The sequence below is a fragment of the Thunnus maccoyii genome, chromosome 18 (genome assembly GCF_910596095.1).
Source record: "Thunnus maccoyii chromosome 18, fThuMac1.1, whole genome shotgun sequence".
NCBI lineage: Eukaryota > Metazoa > Chordata > Actinopteri > Scombriformes > Scombridae > Thunnus > Thunnus maccoyii.
Genome location: NC_056550.1, coordinates 2,006,999 through 2,031,968, shown reverse-complemented (window position 1 = coordinate 2,031,968; position 24,970 = coordinate 2,006,999). Strand labels below are relative to the sequence as shown.

Genomic DNA, 24,970 nt, shown 5'->3' with positions numbered 1-24,970 from the left:
TAGCAGTATAGCTTTGAACGCAGCAGTGCAGTGTGTGGACAGATTAGGCTATTTGGCATGAGCCCACTTAAGCAATATCATTTGGGATCTCATTTGAGCAGTGGGTGTCATAGCACTATTAGGTCAAACTATGATCAAATATAGATAGTATATTGGTATGTAAGAGAGGAACCTGCAAATTCTATTGTGAAATTGTGAAATTTTTAATTTCCACATTTTACATTTCATTACAGATGACATTTTCTGAGAATAGTGATGATGTAGCATGTCCTAAGACTACAGCAGCTCTTTAGTATATGTACAGTATATATATATATGTATATATATATATATATATATATATATATATATATATAGTCAGTACACTGTATGCTCTCAGTCTATCAATGTCTTATATTTAGATATTCAATGCTTTTAATTGGCAGTCCACATGATCAGAATTTACAGAATTCATGCTAATTTTCCTCATTAACCTCCATGAAAGTCTGTGTTTCACAAAAATAACACATCACACACAAAAGTACAATTATCTCAGTTTGATTGGCTTTTATTTAAGCTTGCAGAGCACATTTGAGATGACCTTTGGAAAACCCACAAATACATTTAGTACCCTTTGAATTTCAATGACAATATCAAATCAATGTTCTTTACCCTTGTACCCAATGTAAGAAATTAAAACTCAGCTTAGCAACAGCACCTTTTTCTATACAACATTAAATGCTGAATGAAAGTGGCTGTAACGATAGTCATATCAATCCATATATTCATGCCAGTACCATAAAATGGAATATGCAGAAGCAAATAAATACATAGTGAATCTAAGAATCATTAAAGTACAAAAATAATACCAGGTCACCACAATATCAAAGTCAGAATGGAACAGTAAAAAGCAAGGAGACTTTTAGACAACAGAGATGAAACAGATGAAATATTGTAGAATCAAACCAGAAATGCGCTTCAATAGTATGTTTGCATTTACTTGTTCTTGCCTGACACCATTACACCAAACTCCTGGATGGAGATTTCCTTGTTTATGTACTGCTGAAGCTGGCGATTTGTGATGTGCCCGAGACGCAACGCATCATCAATGGAGAATTTTTTCCCTGATTTCCTGTCGTGAAGAACTGAGGATTCTCCTTTGGGGCCCTTGACTGTGATCTCCTCCCAGTCACACTCCTGGCTCTGCAGGTTAACGAACATCTTCCAGTCGATCAGCCCCAGCTTGTAGGCCTCCTCTGGTCGCATCTCTTTGCCTGTATCTGGGTCAATCACCACGATAGACCTACGGAGATGGCTCTCTCTCTGTTCCCTCTTCATTCTCACTGCATTCAGGTTCTTTTGAAGCTTCTCAATCTCCTCATCTTTCTGTGTGGTTATGCCTCTGAGCTCTGCTAGTTCCCTCTGTAGTGAGTCAAGTCTCAACTCCATGTTCTTTCCATCCTCCCTTGGTGAGGACTCAGTGATAAGCCGAGTCTCTTTGCTGGTGATGTCAATCTCGGACCGAAGCTTGCGGATCTCATTCTGCAGCCTTTGGTTTTCTTGCTGAATACGGCTACTTTCATCGCGGATGTAGTCCAGTTCCTTAGAAGACTTGGTGTTAGAGAACTCCATATCAGAAAGCCTGGAAGCGAGGGTGGACAACTCCTGGTCAAGTTCTCGCCTTCTCTTTTTCTCGTCTTCCAGAGTCCTCCTTAGGTTCTCAATCTCAATCTCAGCCTCTGGATCCCTCTCAACTTGGACTTTTTCCGTGCGAACAACTCTTTCCTTCACATCCATTTTCTCCAGTGTGTGCTGCTGCTGGATAAGGGCATTCAGCTCTTTCTCCAACAGGGTGCGTTTGTGCCTCTCTTCATCCAGCTGCAGTCTAAGGATGGAGTGTTCCTTCTCCTGTTGGGGATCCTGCTGCAGGACTACCTTCTGTTTGACGGTAACCTTCTCACGGTTCTCCTTGTCCCGGATCTCCAGCTCATTAAGTCTGACCCGAAGCCTTTGGATTTCCAACTCAGCATCACGTCTTGCCCTGCGCTCACGTTCCAGTTCCTCCAGCTGCAGATCCAGATCAGCCTTCTGTCTCTGCAGTTGGTAGAGCTCTGTTTTCAGGCTGTCTTTTTGTTTCTGCTCATTGCTGATGTTTTGTGAGAATGTGTCACATTCTGATCTGAGGAAGGCATCCTCTTCCATTTTGACCACTTCTTGCTGAACAATCTTCTCACGGACCTGAGACAGATCCAACTTCCTCAGTCTGATCTTGTCTTCTAGTGCTGACCGATCTCTTTCAAGGTCGAGGCGTTTCTTCTGTTCATCAGCCAGTTTTCTTTTGAGAGTCTCAATCTCCTCCTTAGTCTTGGGATCTTCTCTGTACTGCAGCACTTCATTGACCACCTCTTTGGTCTGCACTTGGGGTTTGGTGTCTTTCCATCTTTGAATTTCATCACGAAGTTGGCGGATTTCCATCTCAGATTTCTCAGTCTGGTGGGTTTTATCGACAATTTCATCACGAAGTCTCTCCAGCTCTCTTTCAGTCTGTGGATCTGTCTTGTATTTGATGACTTCTTTGATGATCTCTTTGACCTCTACTTGAGGTCCTCTGTTCCTCAGCATGGTCAGCTCATCCTGCAGGGATTTAAGCTGGAGGTCTGCATCTCTATAGCGCCTCTGATGCTCTACAAGTTCGAGCCGCAGATTGGCCACCTCATTCTCAGCCTTGGGGTCAGGGCGGACAATCTCCCGCATCTTCTCCTGAATAACAACCTTGGACTTCTCCTCCTCGAGGCCGGTAATTTTCCTCTGAAGGTCAGCCTTTTCTCGCTGTGATGATCTTCGTTTGGCCTTCTCATCTTCATACTGCCTCCTGAGGTTTTCTACCTCCCTTTCAAAGGCAATATCTTTCTCTACTTTCAGCACCTCCTTGATGGAAATTTTCTCCTCTGCCATTGCTTTCTCCTTCTCCAGCCTTCGGAGCTTGTCTTGAAGGAATTGCAGTTCATCCTCCAGCTGCTTCCTGCCATCTGTTTCCTTCTGCTTCCTGTCAAGGAGCACCCGGTACTCTGTTTGAAGTTGGGGGTCATTCTGGACTTTAATCACCTCTTCTTCAGTGATAACCTCCTGCTCCTTGTTCTTCTGCTCAGCCAGGACAGTCACCTGCTTTTGTATTTGAATCAGCTCGTTGTCTTTCATCAACTTCTGCCTTCTCAGCTCATCCAGGTCCTCCCGAAGCTTGCGCACCTCCTCCTCCTGACCACGGTCTCTTTCTATACGCAAGACCTCCTTTACAGTGTATTTCTGTGCCCCTTCTTTAACCTCTGTCTCAAGGCCACGCAGCTTCAGCTTTAGTACCTCAAGGTCATTCTCCAGGACATGGGTAGTGCGGCGCTCCTCTGAGAGTTTCTGCTGGACCTTGTGGACTTCCTCATCCAGCTGGGGATCAGGAACCTTTTTGATCAGCTCCTTCTTCACAATTGTATCTTGGGGTTTCTGTCCTTCAAGGGCATAGATGTCAGTCTGGATAGTCTCAATCTCTTTCTCTAGCTGCTCCCTCCTCTGAATCTCATCTTCCAGCTGCTTCTTGATTCTCCAAGGCTCTTCTCCTGGGGCAGCAGCATTTACAGACTTGACATTTGTAGACTGAATCATAGGGATCTCAGGTTGCTGTAGAGAAAAAATATATATTATTATTATTATTATTGTGATTTCTAATGTTAATGTTATTGTTATTATCATTATGTGACAATATTTCACCTGGTTGAGAAGGCTTTGGGTGAACTCAAGATTCTGCAGCTTTTGTTTGTTCACAGCATTCACCTCAGTAAACTTAGCCTCGATAGCCGCTTCCTGTAAACATCAAAATAACATGTCATGGGAAGCACATATTGTAAATCCTTACGTTACATCAGTGGTTTACAACTGTTTTGGCTTGTGACTTTTTGGTTACTTTCGAGCCCTTGGCTTCATCACAGGTTGCATATGTCTGAGTTGCAAGCAGTTCAACCAAAGATTAATGTTCCCCTCTTAAGTTGTTTCACTCTCGAGTAGTTCTTAGAAGAATGAAGGAGAGAAAACTATCTGGTATTTCATAATAAAGAAGAAAAGATTAGAGGAAAAGTCAGAGAAACAGAATTTGTTAAGCTTCTTTTTTTTAAAATTTCCATTCTTGTTAATCTCATAACACCATGTTTATCCTGTGAGCCCTTGGGGGGGGTCCTGACCCCAGGTTGGGAACCACTAAGTTACTACCTTTCCCTTCAGCTGTTGATGATATAAAAATAGCAGTTAAGGAAAATATGGATCATATCTATTCCGAGCGTCATGAAAGCTTGGCTGTTGTGCCTCACCTCTGCCTTGACTGTCAATGCAGGTGATTCCAGTCTGCTCCTCTTGTATGTCTGAGGTACAAGTCCATCCTCAAGGTCAAGGATAGATCTGAACTTCTCAGTTTCAGTCTCATAGTCCTATAAACAATAATCAGTAAGTCAAGAACCAAACATTCATCTTTTTTGTATTTCAGTAAATAAAAGCCAGTGTTGGGGTGGTAAAAAAACGCTAAATATCTTACTTTGATAGCTTGTTGGTAAAGCTGAGCATTTTTGGAGACATTGTTCAGGTCAGACTCCTTTCTTGCAATATCAGAGAGCAAGTTCTGTGGACAACAGAGAAGTATTTATGAGACTTATGCCTTTCTCTACAGCATCACTGACAGTACACTCCTGTTGCTCATCACTCTCACCTTCTGATTCTTCAGCTTGGTCTCCACTTGTCTCATGTCATCAGTTTCACGGGGTTCGTAGTTTGGGACACGAGACAGCCAGCTGTTCAGGTTGTCATAATCATTGCGGTAATTGTTGTACGAAATCTTGGCTCTCTGCAAGCTTTGAGACCTGCAACACACAGCAAAAGAGATTATTATGTGGAGCTTATCTGTAGGGCTATGTGGTGTATGTTTATGTGGTGTGATATTCAATATTTCTTCCACAGATCTTAGTTACTTCCGCTCTGTGTCCTGACCCTCTTACCTGGAGTCAGTCTGCCTGTTGAGGTTGTTGAAGCGCTTGTTCAGCTTCTGGACGTCAGCTTCCTGCCTCTCAATGTCCGGGCAGTGCTCTTGGAATTTGGTAGCCATGTTGTCACAGCTGCTTTTGGCTGAGCGCAGGTTCTGCTCTGTCTCAGCGATCTCTGACCTCTTTGATCTCAGGTCTGATGCAATATCCTGCCAGGGTAACAAGGGAGATGAGCTAAACATATAAAGTACAGAACAATACAGAAATGTGAATGGAGGCTTTCCTCCATTTAGAGTTCACTTGCCCAGTTTTTTATATTTGTGCAGTAATTCCACTATATTTGGTAATATACAGTATTTTTTTTACTTGTATATGTAAGGGGACACGGCTGGATTAACTTGTTTGGGGGTCCTAGGGCAAAAATTGTTTTTGGACCCCTATTGACTCCCAACTTCCCACCTGGCCTCTAGATTCAGGTTTTCTATGTGTCAATGAATGCGTGGCAATTTGATTAAGAACTAATCAAGTTGCCTTGCAAGTGTCTCCAAGACAGGGCCACAGGATCAAGTGATGATGCAGGAACCACTTTTGTTCATATTATAACTTGTTTCGCAAGTTCCTGTAAAAATTATGCAATTTATCTAATTATGTGCAACCAATTAACACCCAGTGAACCTAGGGCTTTTGGGGCCCCTGGAGGTTTAGGGCGCCAAGCAGTTTCCCGCTTTTACCCGCTTGCCCCGCCATATTAAAATATTGTTTACTCATATTCTGGGACAATCCAATCTTTAAGCAGAAATATTGTGCTGGCACTATCTTGGTAAGCCTTGGAGTAAATGTTCAATAAGCAGAAGCAGTTGTAGTCTAGTAGCTGAAACCAGCAGCTACCCAGCTTTGATGATAAATGTATAACACTGCTATTTGAGAGCCATGCTGTTCTCTGAAAATAATACACACCCTCCAGTATTTACCAAATTGCCAGTTTAGTTGTATATTACTTTACCTGGATATTACTATTATTACCTTATTAATTAAGGAGTAATAATTTAACAGTTGAAAAATGCAATGTTTTGTATTTCGGGTGTTTTACTCTTGCATTTTAGATGTTAAAAGGTATCCTGTCAAGTTCTATTGTATTGTGTGTATATATTGTGTGTTTTCTTAACAGCAAACAAACAGTCGACTGTTGGAATATTTGTCCCTGCCTTGCAAATTTTCTTGGCATATTACTACCACTAAATGTTGTTCACTGTAATAGTATGGAACCATCTGCAGGTGTGTGTATTAGATTGCCTGCATGCTAGTGCAAGTGCATGAGTGTCCTCATGTGTGTGCACAAGATACAAGCAAAATGGGGCTGCTGATCAAAACACTGCTCCATTGCACAACTGTGATCACAAACTCCACAGTGTATCTTTAATATTCCATTTACTATAGTGTCTTTATTTATGTCAAAGAATTGAAGCGCCATCTTACTGCAAGCTCCCGCTGTGTCTTCTCCAGTGAGGAGATGTCAGCTGGAGCAACCTCCTCCCTGGCCAGCTTGTTCTCATAGGTGGACAGTAAAGTCTTTCCATTTTGAAGGGAGGTCTCCAGCTGGTTGGAATTCTTCAGTCTAAAACAGTTAGGTTTAATGGTTAGGTAAGTAGAAAGTTGACTCTTGAATTTAACCCATTAAGGCTGATTCAAAGACAATGCAGAAACAGAACAACTTGAGGAAATACTGCTCCCACAACAAGATAGTAGACGAGATACTGAGATATATATCAAGTCCCGTACTTCTCCTGAGAGCCCTGAAGAAGCTGCTCGATCTTGGTGTACTTCTTGTTGACTTCATCGACCTTGCTGTGAAGCTGCGGAGCACTGGCACAGGTTGGGTTTGAAACCAAGAAGGTCTTTGCTTCCTGCACTTTAGAAGTCTTCTCTGGTTCGATTTTACTAACAGCAGCAGCAATGTCCTGGGGGGAAATGTCTGGGTTGGTGAGTTGTAAAATGCATAAATATTCTCAGCTTTTTAGCTAAATTGAGTGATATGAAGTTCCTACCCTCATGTCCTGCAGCCGGTCAGCGCTGTCCTGCAGTGGCCTGTTCTGCTCCAGCGGCGGGCGCACTCGAGCATAAATGGCCTTCTCCTGTTTGTCCAGGTCACTGACAACCTTATCCAGACCAGCCATCAGCTGCCGGCACTGCTGCTCCTGCTTGTCTGAGGTCACACATAATCAACACACAACATGATGAGCTTTTCTTCTCTTGAGGATCAGAGTGATAGCTTTAGTAGGCTTAAAGTAGGTTAAAAATCTTGCCACAGCCAAGTAGCTGACTGAATTCATCAACACCTTAAATATGAATACAAAATTTAATTGTCAAAGAAAATCAATCAATCAAAAATCTGTCAAAGCTAAGCTGAATGACAGCACGTTGAATGTTAAGGTAGATGCTACTTTAACACCTTTCTCAAATACAAAAAACAAACAATGTATTTTGTTATGTTTTATTAAGTCTGTATGTGTTCTATGTCTCACTTAGTTGCAATATAATCTCCCCTCTGGGACAATAAAATTGAGTTGAAGTTGAGTTATTGCATTAACTTAGTGAACTTAGTTATTATGTCCCTGGGTATATAGCTTAACAGAACTACAGACATTTAGTTTTGCAAATGTTTTCATGCTCAGTGTGACCAAACTACTAGCCGTGTTGAATTATAAAACATTAGCTAACTGGGGCTGTTGCCCACTTTGCTTGGTTGGTAATCCAGCCTTGTTGGTGGTATAATCAGAAGTCACACTTGTTGATTTCTTTGTTTTTTTAAATTAATATAGTGTCATGGCCAGATTAACCTGATGGAGCCCTACTGCACCTGGATTATTATATACAGCCCCAGGTTTGCTGTAGCTATGTGGTAATTTGAGTATATACAAACAAATTTAGGAATATGCAGAATTATGCACAGTATCAGATAAAAGAATGAAAATATACAAATTAGGTTTAATAAAATAAATAAAAAATAAATTGAGTCATATCAGCACAAAAATTAAGCAAGCTGCTAGAAGCATGAAGAAAAGTTTCCTAAAAACTGCAGAAAAGCAGAATTGGACGTGGATCTGTACCTGTGCCGGTACCACTGGTCTTCTTCAGCTCATCAAAGCGTTTTACCAGAGTTGACTTGCTACTTGCCATCTTCTGCTTAACAGCTTTTTGCTGGCTGGCCAGGCTGTGAGCACACAACATGACAAACTGTTACAACTACAATGGAATAAAAGGTTGTGTCATCCAATTTATAATTTCAGGAAATCATATGTTTCTGTACACATATGTTCGTGTGGGACAAAGTACACACTCACTTGTCAGAGATGGCCACTGCCTCGGGGTCGGTGGGGGGGATCATGAAACAGACGGCCGGGGCAGTGAGTTTATGTCCAGCTGCATCCTTCACGTCCCACTTGTTCCCATTGTTCCGGAGCAGAGTGTACCTCTCTCCACGCAAAATCGGCCCCTGCACACGTCCAACAATTACAATCTGTCATTTGCTGCTGGATCACCAATATAGTTTAATATAAAACAGCTACATTCAAGACACAACAAACACAAAGCTTCTATCCAAACATGATTCTCTGTAGAGTCTGCTTCTCCCTCTCACCACTGTACTGTATTTAGATAAATAAAAGAGATATCCATAGCACGTTGGAAATAGTTCCAAAAAGACTACACTACAACACTAGTATGGAGTCTGGACTGTGCCATCAGAATAACTATAGACTTTATGTTTAATTATAATTAATATATTTTTAAAAGAACTTATAACTTGATTAATTGAATGGATTAATGAATGAAATTGTCCAAAATATCATTATCATAATATTTGTTAATGCCAGCCAGCCATTGTGTGTTGTCAGAACTCTTCCTGCTCTGTACAAGACTTGAACTTTACTTTGAAAAAATAAATTCTGCAATTCTGTTCCACTCCATAAAATGCATCATCATCAATTCATCCTTTACAGCAAAATAAGGAAACAGAATTATTAATTGCTAGATTGAATTGTCTTTTTATCTATTTGTCTACATTTACAATCCATCATTGAAATGCAAATTGAATTTATCAACTTATAAAAACTTGTTGGAATTCACCAGTTTATTATTTTTTACGATTTTTGTTTTTATGTTTGGTTCTGAATGAACAATGATGTATTTTTCATATTTTCTGAAATTTAAATTTATAATCATTCCATTGGCACACTCCAGGCTCTGTACAGTCATGTACTGTCATCTAGAGCCAGAATTAAAAGATGATATTCCACACACTCGACATTATATAAGTAGTTTCTTTTCTGCTTTTTGTGTTCTGACGATGAGTCACTACAAACTGAGGGCACAATGTAAAGAGTAAAGAAAGAGAAACGGGGAAAAAAACATTCAACCTTACAATATGGATGCCTGGTTTGCCTGCAACTGTACTGCTTATGAACTTTGTGCTGCACATTATAACACACAATAATGAAAACCTGTAATAAATCACCATCAAGAGACAACTTAAACATGAAGAGCTCACTCTTTTGCTACACGGAAGCTGAAGAGCTCTGTAGGCTCTTTAGTCAAAGTATAGACTTCTTCAAATTCCCTGTGTTCTGATCCCTGGGGGTTTAAACAAGATACCCAGTCTCAGTCTGGGCTTTCTTCTGAAGTGATTTGAATACATTACACCACAAAGCCCTTAAGTTACAGTCCTAGTATTTTGGAAAAGCAAAGCAAAGAGAGAGTGCTTAGTCATGCACTCTGATAGCAGGGAACGTCCTGGGATTAGAACTCTGACAGTCAGTGACAGAGGAAACAATAACATAAAATAAAGATAAGATGAACTGTCTTGAGTGGAAACGAGGTCATTGCAGCACAAAAAGGCTATTAGATTATAAAGATGAAATTAGACAGTTAGGAGACAGTTTCCAACGGGGAAATCAGAAGAAGGGATATAATTTGAGCTACCAAGAAAATAGACAAAATCAGACAAGAAATGGCACTGAAGGACTGAAAAGAGTACAAATGAAAATGAGGAGTGGAGACAGAAGGGGGATTCTAAAAAAGCGGAGGATAAGATGGTTGAAGAAGACCAGACCATCTGCAAAAAGCTCAGTTTGGGGAGTGAAAAACGCTGGCTAAATGTGAACAGAGCTGATGCCTCTTCAAATTTAGATGGCTTAGTGTGATAGACTTGAGTCAAGATACAGTACACCAAGTTATTAATCAAAGCAGTATCTGATCCAGTAAAACACATGTCCTTTACTTCTTGTCAGATCATTAAAAAATAATTCACTGCACAAAAATACAAGTTAAAAATGTTCTGACATACACACAAAGTAAAGGGTAAAATAATGCAATTTTCACCAATCCAGTCATTATTATATCTCTCAAAAACAGAGAACAGTATGAGTTGTGTTGAGATCTAAATACTGTATGAGGTGACCATGGCCTGTTATTCTTTATTATTTTCACATCTTAAGTCTGACAACTGCATTCATTGGATTGGAAGTCTTTTAGTCAAGTCTGTGAGGTAACTACTTACCTATTTAACCCATTTGATTTAGGTTAAAATACATTTTTACTAGAGCATTTTAAGCTCATTTTAAGCTGTTCATTAACAACAAATACCAAGTAATGGCAGCTACAATCCAAAAATATCAGTATAAAAACACAGTACGTACCTCATCTGTGTCAAACTCACACAGAGCCTCAATGGGCAGCAGCTTCTGAGGGGTTTCCCGGCGGTACCTCAGAGGCAAAACCTGCAGGCTGCGCTTCTGAAGAGCCTTGACCCGCTCATCAAAATGGTCCATGGCCTTGGACTGGTCCTATACACACACACACATACACACAGAAAGGGGGAAGCATATTTTCCAGAGTTGCAGAGGGAGTGAATGGCTTTGTCACATGGAGATGTAACAGTGTTGTATCAGAAATGCTCACATCCAGCTCTCTGATCAGACCCTCCATCTGGTACACATCTTTGAACTCTGGGTTGTATTTCTGGTTGACCTCTGTATCCAGCCGCTTCAGCAGCTCCTGAGTGTCACGTGCCTCCTTGTGGTACTAGACACACACAGATACACACATGCATTTTAGAGCTTAACCTGTTTAAATGTATGTGTTTGTTTGAATATCCAGTGTAACTTCCTGTGAGTGTTAATCTGCCCTCTGTGTCTGACCTTGTTGTATTCATCCATGTGTTTCAGGTGGTTTTCCTCACAGATGAGCAGGTTCAGGTACTCCTTCCAGTCAGCGTGCACTGCCTCCATATGAGCCTGACAAAAACAAATTGTTTGTGGGGATCTGATTAAGTCACTTTATTTATAAAGCACATTTAAAAACAACACAAATTGACAGCTGACAGAAGGTTAAAAAGGAATTTTAGCAGCAGATGAAGCTGTCATCAGCAGAGCAGTGAAAAACAATGTAAATTTCCATAAATGATTGCCCAAGAAGATGCAAGTATAGGGGAAAAATGACAAGGGCCTAGGATGGATCCTTGGGGAACCCCACAGGAGGTGCTTTCCCACCTATATAGTTCTGGGAGAACAGGAACACATGCAGCAGGGAAGATGAGCAGCAACTCAGTCCTTCATGAGTGAACTGTGTGTTGGACTCATTCACTAAAAAATGTTCATTGCATGCTGTCTAGTCTTTAAACATGTTTCATAAGTGTATTAAATTGCTTTTATTCAACAGTTTACACTCTGTAAATACTGATTATTATGGCTCGGCGTTTAAAGATAGTTGAGAAGGCTGGATTAAGTTAAACATGATAGTAAAGTTAATCATTCAACAGTCATCTGAATAGAGAATAGGGATGAGCCTGTACCTCAATAACATTCTTCCCTGGATGGTCAGAGGCAATTAGCTTCTCTCCGTCATCATTGAGCTTGGTGATGGTGGCCTCTTTGGACTCCAGACATTTACTGATGAAGTTCTGTTGGGGCAAAACAGCTGTGCTGAGTAAACTGATGATCATATAGTTATTTATTGATAAGTGTCCATCTTTGCATGCAGTGACACACATTCTATCCATGCAGCTTGTTTAAATGCATGATGTGTGTCCCTCCCTAAGCTACCTCATACTGCCTCTGGCGGGCAGGGTAGTCCAGGTTGGTGTCACTCCAGTCATAGTTGATCCGCTCATCAGCCTGCTGGTCCATCCAGTACAGCTCATTGGTGCAGCGCTGCATGTAGTCACGCAGGCTCAGCAGGTGGTGCTGACGAGTGGTGGAGCTGGCCTAGCCAGGGAAGGAAAAACTTAGAGCCATGACCAGTAGATTTTCAAACATGATGACTTTGATTCCCTGGAAACTAGTTTACTAAGCTAACAAACTGAGTGATTTATTATGTTTTATTTTATGTACATATTTTAAAAGCATAAGCAGTGCTAATCTGCTGAAAGATTATGTAAGTAAAATGGCTAATTTCAAAGTAAGTACCAATTTAAGATGAACTTTACAGTTCTTTAAGTGATTTAAAAGACATTCTGACATTAAAGCCTCTATGTGTAGACTTTGTATAGGATTATAACATATTTCAAATTATTGTAATGCTGTATTTATATATATGCACAGTATATTCTATATTTTTGTTTGCAGAAAAATGAGACAACCCAAGTGAAAACTAGTGGTGGTCTATATGTTGTCTGCAGCCCATGCATCTCACTTTCCCCTTTGCATTGCTGTCTGCACAGGGCCTTTTTGCTTCTCCCACATATTAGATTTAAGTGAAGTAATGTTCAATATAGTATGGTATAATGTATTGTATATGTAATATATAACATGTGACTAACATTCAAAGTGCTCAAAAGATTCTAAAAAGTCAAATAAAAGCATTTTTTTGTTTTGCATTTGTTGTTTTATTCATTTGTGAGGCCATTAGCTGCAAGCAGCTCTAAAAACTAGCAAATTAGCTAAACAACAATCAATCTAGAAACACTACAGCTGGACGAGTTTTTCCAGCTGCAGTGTTGCTGTTTTTATGGACACATTTGAACATTTTAATTCCCTTTTTAACTTTAAAGTTGAGTCTAAGGTATATTTTTTCTTATTGTCAAGAAAAGATCAAAATCAACAACATGTCTCTTAGACCCAAGCGAATTGGTTCCTACTGATGATATAAATCTGTAAAACATAATTTCCTACAGAAGCTGGTCCCTGCAGTTTTTAGCAAACATTACTTAAATACATTTGGTGTTAGTAGATGTTACAATAGCTGTTAGTAGATCAATTCATTTTTGGTTTGGCTTCAAACATGATATTTTTGACAGTGAGAAAAGTATTCTGTAGTATTAAGTATTAAATTTCCAGCCTTATCCTTCTAAAATAATGCAGGTTCATGTCAGATGAAAACACCTTTGACACTGGCAGGTGAAGACACTTTAGGTGTATTCATTATAAGGTAAACTTGCAGTAAAGTGTTTGTTTGTACAATACTGAAGACGCAGAGACTAGCCAAAGAGTTAAAAGCAGTCTGGTGATGAGCGGTGGAACAGGTACATGATCAGCCTACAGTCAAAGGTTATGCTGATTAGAATGACACACAAAAGCATATGGATGGATATATAGTCTATAAACACACAGAGTACACACCTGTAGGCTTAGTGAGATAGTGTGTGTATGTGTGTGTGGCTTTATTACCAGCAGTTTGTTGTACTTCATCTGGAGGCCACTGACATATTCCTGAAGAAACACAGACAGCATGGACAGATAGGATGAGGGTCATGTGAGTCAGGGTCAGAGCACTATTGCATATTGCACACTGTTATTAAAAATGATGGTTATGTTGAGTAAAATTGTGCACAATTTTTATGATAATAGGGTTGTTAATATACTTTCAATACAAACAATATATAATCAAACAGATTCAAAACATTTCAGTCTCTGTTTTATGTTTGTATTACTCATGTGTTGCTAATGCTATTTATTTAGCATTACAGGATTGTGTTGTTTTTGTGTAATTAATCAAACATATAATAATAAATTCAGCCGATAATTTTAAATGAACCAGCACACTTGGTCACTATTAATCACCAAAACAGAGAAATTCTGAATACAGCTACATCATTCAGTTCTTCTCCTGTCTTTCTGTTTGTATAGTACCTTGTCACCACTGGTGGAGATGTGAGGAGCCAGTGCCTCCACCTCGCTGTGGAAGATGTTGTGCTCCTCCACCTCATTCTCCACAGACGGCAGGTCCTGGCCAAAGCCCTTGTTGTTCAGGTTGTCCTGGACAAGGAGACAAAACAAGACACTTGAGTCCACTCCACCACATGTTGACTGATTGCACTTGTAAACCTGAAGGGAACTGCAATTTTGGTGATAATTCTCTGCAGTGACACATTTCACCTAGTCTTTTAGTCCATTGTTAATATTTTAAAAAATACATTAGTGCAGCTTTACACAGAATAACTTATAACTTAAAAAAAACAAAACTAAACCATCCATACCATCTTAATTACCTTCTACACACCAACACAATGACAGACAGACAGTGAAGTATTACATTCATCTGTTGCTATTGCTCTGCACCATTTGAAACTTTTAAACAATTCAAAGACAGTTGCATATATCTGAAATTTTATTGTCTAATGTAGGAATAATTTCCTCACTTTAATACATTTCTGACATCAATTTGACATGTGGTTTTATTTACAGTTACGTCATAAATCATCACCAATGGTCTGGTCTAGTGACTAGTAGATGGTTTTAACTCTTAAAAGATGGGTTCACAAATTTTCAAGTGTGTCTTAAAACAACAGTCAGTCAAATAAACGTAACAGATTTTTCTTGCTGTAATCATTCCTCCTGTTCATACTGATCATTAGAAAATCCCTTCATAATGCACTTACAATACAAGTGATGGAGGACAAAATCCACAGTCCTCCTTCTGTGCAAAAATGTATTTAAAAGTTTATCTGAAGCTAATATGAAGCTTCAGCATCCAAATGAGGCAAATCAAGTAGATATCTTTCAACATTACAGTCTTTTTGTTACTATACTTCCACCACAGCTCAACAGGGAAACACTGTCTGAGGAAACACAAAGAGTGAATTTGATGCTAAAAAGACTGTAAATGTGTCAGATATCCACTTGATATGACTAACTCAGACTGTGTCACACTGTGGATTTTGGCCTCCATCACTGACGTTGAAGCACATTTGAAGGGGATCTTTTAATAGCCAGTATGAACAGTAGGAATGATTACAGTGAGGAAAACCTCTTTCACTGTTCATATGGACACCTGACTGTTGTTTTAAGACACACTAGAAAAATTGTGAACCTGTCCTTTAAACAAAGCTTTGGTTGTATGAGAGTCCAGGTGACTGACTTATATCAGGTGAGTGGACAGATATGCTTCCTACCAGTTTCTCATCCATCATGTTTCCCCAGTTGATGCTGGGCATCCCCTCAGTACGGGTCAGGTGGTAGATACGGTCATGGTCCTCTCTCAGCTTCATCACTCTCTCACGCAGCTGCTTCATGCTGAACACACACACACACACAACATAACACAATGTATTTCACACAATGTTTTTCTGACCTTGCATGAGTTCTATGAGTTCTTCTAACCACAATGAAATAATGGCAATCTCCAACAACAGCACAAAATATGCAATAATGGCTATTCCCTGACTGGAAATTACCTGTATGACTAATGACTTAAATGGCAAATTCAGCGTAATGTACATTTGTTCTCTAACACAAATAACTATTTCCGATCACTTCAACATTGCAGTTTTTTCAACCACTACACTACGGTCAGTGAAACTTGATTTGACAACTTGCATGGTTGGAAGTTACTGGTAGGCTTTTAATGTGAAACATTTGTGCAGTGTTTCATTGATAGAAGCTTAACAACCATTGAAAAAATGGAAAAGTAAAAGTGATTCAAAATAATTAGTGAAGGAAAACAGTATTTCTATTAAAAGAGAAACTACAACAACAACATAACTCTCTTGTTGCACTGATGGAATTAGTGATGTGGAAATGCACATTATACTCATTCTATGAAGGAAACAGGTAAACATGGAGGGAGTTATTGTATGAATTTGCATTAACTGGGGAACATGTCTCTGCCATGTGCAGCTTGCTGACACTAGCATGTATGACTTCTTCTGGATATTGTAGTTTAGGTATTTCATTCATGTCACAATGTAGCCTTTGAGTGTTAGAAGAAGCCCACGAGCTGAGCATTACTCACTCCTGCTCTATCATCTCAGCCTGTGGGTGCTGGAGGCGCTTAGCGTTGATGGCGTCCTCATCCAGGCCGGTGAGCAGCTCCAGAGAGTTTAGGATTCTCTTGTTGGTGTCATCCTGATACAGTGGCTGCTTCCCCTCATTGATCTTACTCACATCCTGCAGCAAAAACACAGTGAATGTAACAAAAGTGCAGTCAGACAAACATTGCTGGCTATACTATCTAATGTCTGAGTAAACACAAACTGCAGCAGAATAAACATTGTAGCTACTATAGGAAATATAGCAGGTTGTCTTATGATTAGGGGCTGAACATTGTCAACATGTGCACAGGGAACTGAGAACCACCTACATGTTTATTTTATGTTTTTATTTTTAACAATATTTTACCAATGCTTTAAATCACAACAGAGTCCCCAAGAGCACTGCCTTATCTATGTTTTAGGAGACTATTTTAATGACACATTCACACTTGTTAATGAAATCATTCAATGTTTTTTCTCCAGAAAACACTCAGAGGAGGTTGTAGCAGCATTTTCATCCCTGAGTAGTGTCTGCAGCCATGTTCAATCATCATTATAACTTGTACAGGGTTATGACAGTGTAGGACGTCTGCATCACAAACTGCAGGCAAAGAGTAGTATGTTTACCAGGCAGGGAGACTGACGAAAGATGCTGTTGAGTTGCATTATGGGAAGCGCAGGATCCAGGACAACTTTTTATAATATGTTAGTCCAAGAATTATATTTGACAAACTTTTACTGATTGGGATGGGAAGGCCCACCTTGGTATTTGCTAAAGTACATTTAGGCTTCTGCTTACTAAACATTTAAGACATGAATTTATAGTTTATATCATAGTTGAAGCTCTTTTTTGATGAGCACTACAGCACCGTTTGAATGATCTAGCTTCCTATGAGGCAGAGTGTAGGTTCTCTTGGTCATTCTATCATCTAAAATCTAGGCTAAAGTATTTTAGAGCTGCAACAATTAGTCGATTAGTTGATTGACAGAAAATTAATCTGCAGCTATTTTTGTAAACGATTAATTGTTTGTCATTTACAAGCAAAAATGATTTAAAAAATTCACTGGTTTCAGCTTCTCAAATGTGATTTGCTGCTTTTCTTTGTTGTATATGACAGTAAACTGAATGTGTTTGGGTTTTGGACTGTTGGTCAGACAAAACAAGACATTTGAATACATCTCTTTGAGCTGTGGGAAATTATAACATTTTTCACTATTTTATGTCAATTCATAGATTAAACTATTAATTGATAAATAAGTGAAAAAAATCAGCAGATTAATCGTTAATGAAAATGACCTTTAGCTGCAGTATTTAGTCAGTTTTTATTTGAATGCACCATGCAAATAATCTGTGTATTTGTTAGTAGATTGTCAGTGTTAATAGATCTGAGGCCTTTTGAACCCTTTTTCTAGCAGATTGTACCTTGTTGAGGTTCTGCTCCACGTCGTAGATGTTTTTCTCCACTTTATCAGCATTCTTCTGCAGCTTCTCGATCAGAGCGCTCAGTTCTGTAGAGGGCGCACTGAAAGACAGACAGAGATGAACAGAGAGATACTGTCTGTTAGAAACCACAGGTTGTCACTGTTTCCCATCTTCATGAATGAGAGACATCACCACTGTCATTTCAAATGTGTAAATACCACTAACACCACAGAGACTTCAATGATGTTTCCTCAGGACCCAGAACATACTCAGCACTGTGATGCTGGTGTAAGTAAAGGTGGGCATGGTTCTGTGTGACTTTGGAATTTATTCAATTCATTAAAATTGTAGCTTGAGTCGATCATGAGAAGATTAATTTACAATCATTTAGATAATCATTTTAAGTTATTTTTCAAGCAAAAGTGCTAAACATTGTCTGGTTCAAGCTTCTCCAATGTGAGGATTTTTCTCTGTTTTACATCAAAGTAAATTGTATATCTTTATGTTTTGGACTGTTGGTTAGACAGAACAAGACATTTGAAGACTTTCATAGATCAAAATGAACCACAGACAGGTTAGTCATTGTGTAGCCTACCAGACACACAATTACTCAGACCATTACATTTGCTGTACTTAACTATTTTGCCAGGGACTATATGTCTATAATACTATATGTATATATGAAGTGACCCAGTAATTGTGTTTTATCCTGAAATCAATGTTTTTAGGAGTCATCCTCTGATGACTTTGAATATTTACAGCTAATTTCAATCTGGACAGCAGTTGTCGAGATGTTTGATGAACAGACCAAATAACTGACCAACACAATGCACAGTACATTGCAACCCTTAAAACTTGCGGCTAGTGATGCAAAATGCCTGTATTGAGCTATATTATCTACATATTCTACTGTTAATATGTGTCTTTCAGGAAAAATGGACCATACTTCTCGTTCAGACTTGGTCTAAAGCAAACTGAGTCTGAACTACTCTGTTGTACACTAGCTATGAGCTGGTTGTACAAACATTAATGACCTGATGAACCATAATCTGACTGCTGGGATCCTCATACCAAGCAGGTGACTCACAGCTTTTTCCTGAGAATCATACACACAACGGTGCCAGAATTCCACCTAACTGGTTGGATGAAAATGATCATATTGTAATCACATAACATTAGGTAATCCCTAACTCAGTATGCACACAGCCTCACTACTGCCAAAAAACAACTATGAAACAATAGCAAATGTATTTGATTGTCATGGTAAATTGTGTGTTTTTTTTTTAGGTTGAATCAACAACTTATTGGTAGGTAAGGAGGACACTGACCAGACAGCAGCTTTATAATGTAAATAAAACTGGCCCAGCAGGTTTATACCTCGTATCAGGCAGCAGACACACCTTATCCAATCACTGTGACAGCTATCACTGTAATGTGTGTCAAAGTGCATGTTCAACGGCTTGGATCACTCACAGTGTATGGAATGTGTAATGTTGATATAGAGCACTGGGAGGTATAATTTGTTGGATCACCTTCATGACTATCCAACATATGTTTGAGATCATATAGAAATAGGGTCTCTATTACATAATTTGTCCACAGGAGAGCACTGCGGATATATCGTCATCAGATGTGAGTATCGGCCTCAAAAATCTAGTCTCAGTGGGCTCTATTTGGCAGTAGTTGTTAAGAGAGAGGACTGTTTCTTATTTTGTTTTTTCCACCCACATTACTCCCACCTTATCCTTAACTTAGTTATCCATATTTATTTAATTTAGCAGATTTTTATTGATAATTTAATACAATTATTATTATACAATAATTTAATAACAATTTCATCAATATAAATACATAACATTTTTTTTGTTTGTTTGTTTTTGTTAAGTGCTCCGTATGGGGACAAACTATGTGATAGTGACACTGTTTTCTGCATTTCTAAACTGCAAATTATTGTTACTTATCATCTGACATATGTGCTGATACCCACACATCTGATCAGATAATAACATTAGATTGCAGTACAGAACTGGATGGTTTCATATTCTTTCCTGCCCCCATTAACCCATTTAATCATGAATAACTTACAATAAGCTTCATTCAGACTGGCTGTTGTGGTGCAAGAATGCAAAGGACAGTATACACACATAGACAGTTTTTTGTTTGTTTAAGTAAATTATTCAAGGAATTTCATACCTTCAATTGACACTACAGATTGCCCCAAAATAATATCTTATCATGACACTAGTAAATGCTAAGATATTAATGTTACTGATGAGCTACTACACAATAATACTTCTTCTTTTCTTTTTTCTATATTATTTTGAATGTTTGTGTGTGCGTGTGTGTGTGTGTGTGTGACAGACCATGTCCATGTCTGTCAGTTCGAATCCACCATCCATCACCTCACACACACACACACACACACACACACACACACACACACACACACACACACACGTGCGCGCATCCACAACCATTCACCATTTGTGCATACATTACATAACCTCTGCTGGATGCACACTGGACACTGACTGACTTTCATTTTTAAAGTGGCTGCAGGTTTTAATATGAAGAGCAGGTCTGAACTGGCATACGCTGTACTGTTCAACAGTTCTGCAGCAGCAGCTGTTTGTCTGTCGAGGCCCATCCAAATGAAAAACACCCTGAGGGAGGTTTCTGTCACGATGGTAAACACGTACAGTTCTCTTTTCTCACTGAAACCTTCAAACCAACAGGTTCTTGTGTAAGCAAGCATACCACTCCTCTATAGACCACATGTCTCCTAATTCACATGTATTCAGATTGCTACTAAAAGTGTGAATGCATGAAGACAAAGAGATCATTTAACTGGTTGTTAAATGCAAGGCATCAACACAGTTGCCAATGCTACTTGCTTGCATGCTTTTAAATGATAAACAGCAGTGGTTTGTACAGAACATGTGTAGAAGAGACATGGTTTTCAAGCTGAGATGTTTTTGTTCTAAAATTCAGAACAGATGAAAACTAACCCTGCCTTGTTGTTTTGGGTGTGTGGCAGTCCCACTGACTGTGTTCAAAGAGAATAGCCCTCTATTACATAACTAGAAACAGATAGATGATCAAGCTTTCTGGATTCCCAGATGATTACTTATTATTAATAATTATAGCAACTGAAAACAATGCTACAATAACTCTACCCCCTCTAGTTCTATATATCCTGTGCTCCAAACATGTTGTCCATAGTTTCTTGGGAGGCTCACTGCCACTAATTTCATGTTTGTACCACGGTTCTGTTGGCTCTGGGAAGGAACTGGCAGTGGAGCATTAGAGAAACACAACTCAGATGTTTCCACAGGGGAGAGGGTCAAATTAGAGCCAGAACACTCCAGCACTAAGTCATAGAGGGTGTGGAGGGCAGAGCAGTCAGCGAGCATCACAGCAAAACCCGGAGCCCTGCTTTGTGTCAGCAGCCTGATCTCCATCCATATGCTTCAAGTCTAGATAAGGAGAGAAAAATACTTCCAAAACATACATTTCCTCCTCTCTTATGCTCTTACTTACCCAACTTTCTATAAGGAGACTTGAAGTTTAAACCCTTGTAACAGGTCTAAACTAGCATATCACATTATTATTGTTTGGATGCAAACATCGGCACTAATCCCCAGCTCTGAGGCTTTGGGGATCCAGCCATCTTTAGATCTCGTGCTTGGACTTGAAGCTGTCGTTAGCCTCGCTCACACTGACAGCTCGCCAGCTACCTGAGATCAGAAGTTTTGAGTTGTTTTTTTTACACTCAGCAACTAAAATCTGAATCAGAAGAGCAGCAAGAAGAGAATGGGGTGGGTGGAGCTGCATTATTAGGATTCCAACGCTGTCTGTTGGTGGTTATCAGGGTACTAGAGTGGTTTAGTAGTGATTATACATTTGTGACAATAATGACTTATCTTAACTATCCTCATTGTCACCTGATGAGTAGAAATCAATACTAGCTACTAAAATGCTAGTAAATCATTAGTTTGGTATTGTTTTCTTGATCTGAGTGAAGTTGAGTTAATCTAAAGCTAATGTATAGCACTGTGCAAACACAGTGGAGGAGGATAGAACATTCCTTTTCCTCTTGATGACAGGCGTGACAGTGGGAGGAATGCACCTTACACTGGAGGATAACTATCTGAGGAACAGATTAGTCGATCTTTTGGTATTCTACACCAAAGGGTGTTATTGTTGAGGCCCCTGACCCCCCTAATACCTGTTGAGTGACAGGCAGCATTATGCTTTCTACTGTCTTAAAAGCCATTCCTCCTTCCTGACAGCTGAGAGAGTGAGAGCAGGACATTTGGTTGAAATGAAAATAAGCAGGCTCTAGGGATAATGATTTAATAAACCTGCTTAAGCCAGATAGGTAGGTAGGAGTGACTCATTTCACCTTCAGCCACACAAACCCAATGAAAAGTCTGCAATGAAAAGTGATATGGGACTGGGCTTGGTGCAGCAATATTGTGGGAGAGGCTCAGAGCAATTCCTTCCACATTGACTTTAAGGAGGACAGCTGAATACTTATCAAACCAGTTACTACAACTTTACTACACAGCCTATCAACCACACCCTTTCTTGAGTTAAAGCACACATTACGCAATCAATTTTAGTTTTCTAATACCAACTCATTTTTATTCACATTATATTACCAACAGATTATTGAGTGGATTCAAACGAATTTAAATCAGACAGTTTCACTTTGCAAACCTATAGCAACCTAACAGTTTGTATGACGCAAGTTAGGCTGCGCCTCGTTCTCCTGCTGCATGTGCAGCACATGAACCGTACTCCATTAAAGAATTGACTAAATTAAAACAGCTTTACCTGTACGCAAAATCACGATGAATTCTACAGGACTTAAGGTGTTTTCTGAATTAAAATGATCTGTTTTTTGATCCGGCAAGTGTGTAATCCATTTAGCATCAATTTATTACATTGAAATCTGATTTAATTGTACATTTTTACACTTACAACAGTTTGTTTACCTAGCACGGTCTATCTTTGTATCAGAATGATGAAGAAGAACAATGATAGACGACTTTTTTATTGAGATCAACTGCTGCTTTACGGATAATGTTACCAACGAAATGAATAGAAACTCCTTCTGTTTTTTCTGTGACTTCACCGCGAGGCAAGGTCACTTTAAATAGGATAGTTTTTAAAGGAAGTTTGGCATTAACGTTACGCACTAGCGCTAGGACTGCAACAGAACAGGATACAAGACACAGTAAAAGTGCATCCAGAAGAGTTGCAAAATAAAGTTGCCTACTTACGTTGGTTTTGGTTGCGTTATGGAGGTGGACTTGCTCTTTTTCTTGAACATGGTGACAGGTCACCTGTCAGCCGCTTCCGACGAAAAAAAATCCCAGCAGAACAGGTGAAGCTCAGCTGTCTGTGTGGCTGTGCTCGGTCTGCTGCTCCTGGTGTGTCTGTGTGGTGTGTTAGATAAGTCTACACACCCTTCTAAATGTCAGTTTCCCTCACACACACACACACGCACACTGTACTAGCAGCACTGAAACCATCACCTGAAATATTCCCGTTTAGTTCGCTTTTCTCACACCCACCTGTGTGCCTGTCAGCCCGTTTAGCCAGGCCCCGCCCTCCAGCTGACCTCCCAGGTATTCACAGCCAAACACACACACATTACTTCATGCAAAGGACAGTATGAAAATGACCACTGTGGCTGAGAAATATAATTAGTATACCACTTGTAATGCCCTGAAAAAGAAAAAAAAGAACAGTAACTTGTCACTATTGCACATTATAATGACAAAGAAAAAGCAAAACAACGTGAAACAGGCTGTGACAACTACATATTTGTGTGTTGAGAAGAAATACTTAAGAAAAGGTTTATATTCTCAGCTTTGAGTAAAAGTGACTGTGCAGTTAATGTGCAGCAGTGTAAGAGTGACACTGATGGATTATCAGAGTGGACCACAGCCAATAGAAATAATATGATATATTGGTATATATTATTTAATAAACTATGATATCTACATAACAACAAGGACACACCCACATTAGTGTGTGTCTGTGTATGTGTGTGTGTGTGTGTGTGTGTGTATGTGGATGGGCCAGTTGTTTTGTAGCTGGGTGGGGGTGTGGCAGCCAGGGCGCTGCACTGGCTAAACCAGTCAGACTTGACAGTATCCTCCTACTATGTGAATGTTGTCTGTGTGTGTGTTTGTATGTGTATGTGCGGGTGTGCGTGTGTGTGTGTGTGTATGTGTGTGTGTGTGTGTGTGTGTGTCTCAGTCAATGTAAGGTGTGTGACAGTGATACTACAAGTCTCCACAGGATTTCCAGGTGAACTAGGCCACAAAGTAAGGGGATCAAACTAGCTTCCACATAAATGAAAACTTGAAAACTCAGCTTGTGTGCACTGTGACTTCACACTATGCAACACTGCTACTGTTTTGATATATCATCACTGTTTAAATTGCACCCCATTTCCTTCGAGTCAGTTTCCACCAAATACAACTGTTGAAATCTGTTGAGATACAGGTGTAAAATCCTACATGATTTTATCTGTATCAAGCAATCTGTGATTTGAACATTACCTGCTGGTCAGTAATTTTAATACAGTTTGGAGCACAGATTTGTGTAATTTTTCACCCCTATGCCAATAATAATGCAATGATTGTTGTTTTTCATTGAACTTACTGCTCCTCCTGTAATTTAAACCCCATCTAGAGCAATTTCCTTGTATTTTAAACTGGATCTCTGAGTTTTTTCCTTCTACTGCATTTTATCAGCTCAGTGTGCAGTTTGACTTTTGTGTGAAATGAAGGTAATGGAAAATGTTATGGTAATGGAAAACTAGCCAGTAACCAACATATAGGCCTATTTTGGAAGTGATATGGCAACAGAAAGACCGTATAAAATTATTAAATAAGCTGTTGTAATGTAAACTACAGGCACTGTAGGTTGTGATGTCAACTACACTATCGATATTCTCTTGTGCCTAGTAGTGCTGAATGTCTGTAGTACAGTGAATATTGTATTGACCACCTCCCCCTGTAATGTTAATCTAGTTTGAATGGAGCTTAAGGCTGTGTTAAAGGGGTAGTTGGGGGACTCTCAAGAGACAGAGAAAAAGGATGGTCAAAATTTTCTATGATGCCTCAACAGTGTGTTTTGTTAGCAGGTGTTCAGAGTCTCATCCCAAGCCAAGACAACCCTGATGACATCATCAGGGCATGCCACTTTCAGGATGACATTAGCAGTGCGCAAAAGTGGCGTTGACCAATCAAATACATGCAAGTGCACATTCCTGGTAGATTACTTTGTAAT

The 24,970-nt window shown here is 39.5% G+C and overlaps 1 protein-coding gene across 1 annotated transcript; it reads right to left on the bottom strand.

Moving 5' to 3' along the window:
* Positions 1-529: 529 nt before the first annotated feature.
* Positions 530-23,293, bottom strand: ppl (periplakin). The gene is made up of 22 exons (XM_042393232.1): positions 22,948-23,293; positions 17,660-17,759; positions 16,218-16,372; positions 15,379-15,499; positions 14,117-14,242; positions 13,655-13,696; positions 12,092-12,253; positions 11,842-11,949; positions 11,189-11,284; positions 10,950-11,072; positions 10,688-10,834; positions 8,336-8,487; positions 8,102-8,205; positions 7,040-7,197; positions 6,774-6,952; positions 6,471-6,609; positions 5,010-5,203; positions 4,724-4,874; positions 4,553-4,636; positions 4,332-4,448; positions 3,739-3,831; positions 530-3,648 (listed from the first exon to the last, which is right to left on the bottom strand). The coding sequence occupies exons 1-22, from the start codon at positions 22,995-22,997 to the stop codon at positions 976-978; spliced, it is 5,274 nt and encodes a 1,757-aa protein (XP_042249166.1). The 5' UTR covers positions 22,998-23,293; the 3' UTR covers positions 530-975.
* Positions 23,294-24,970: the final 1,677 nt, after the last annotated feature.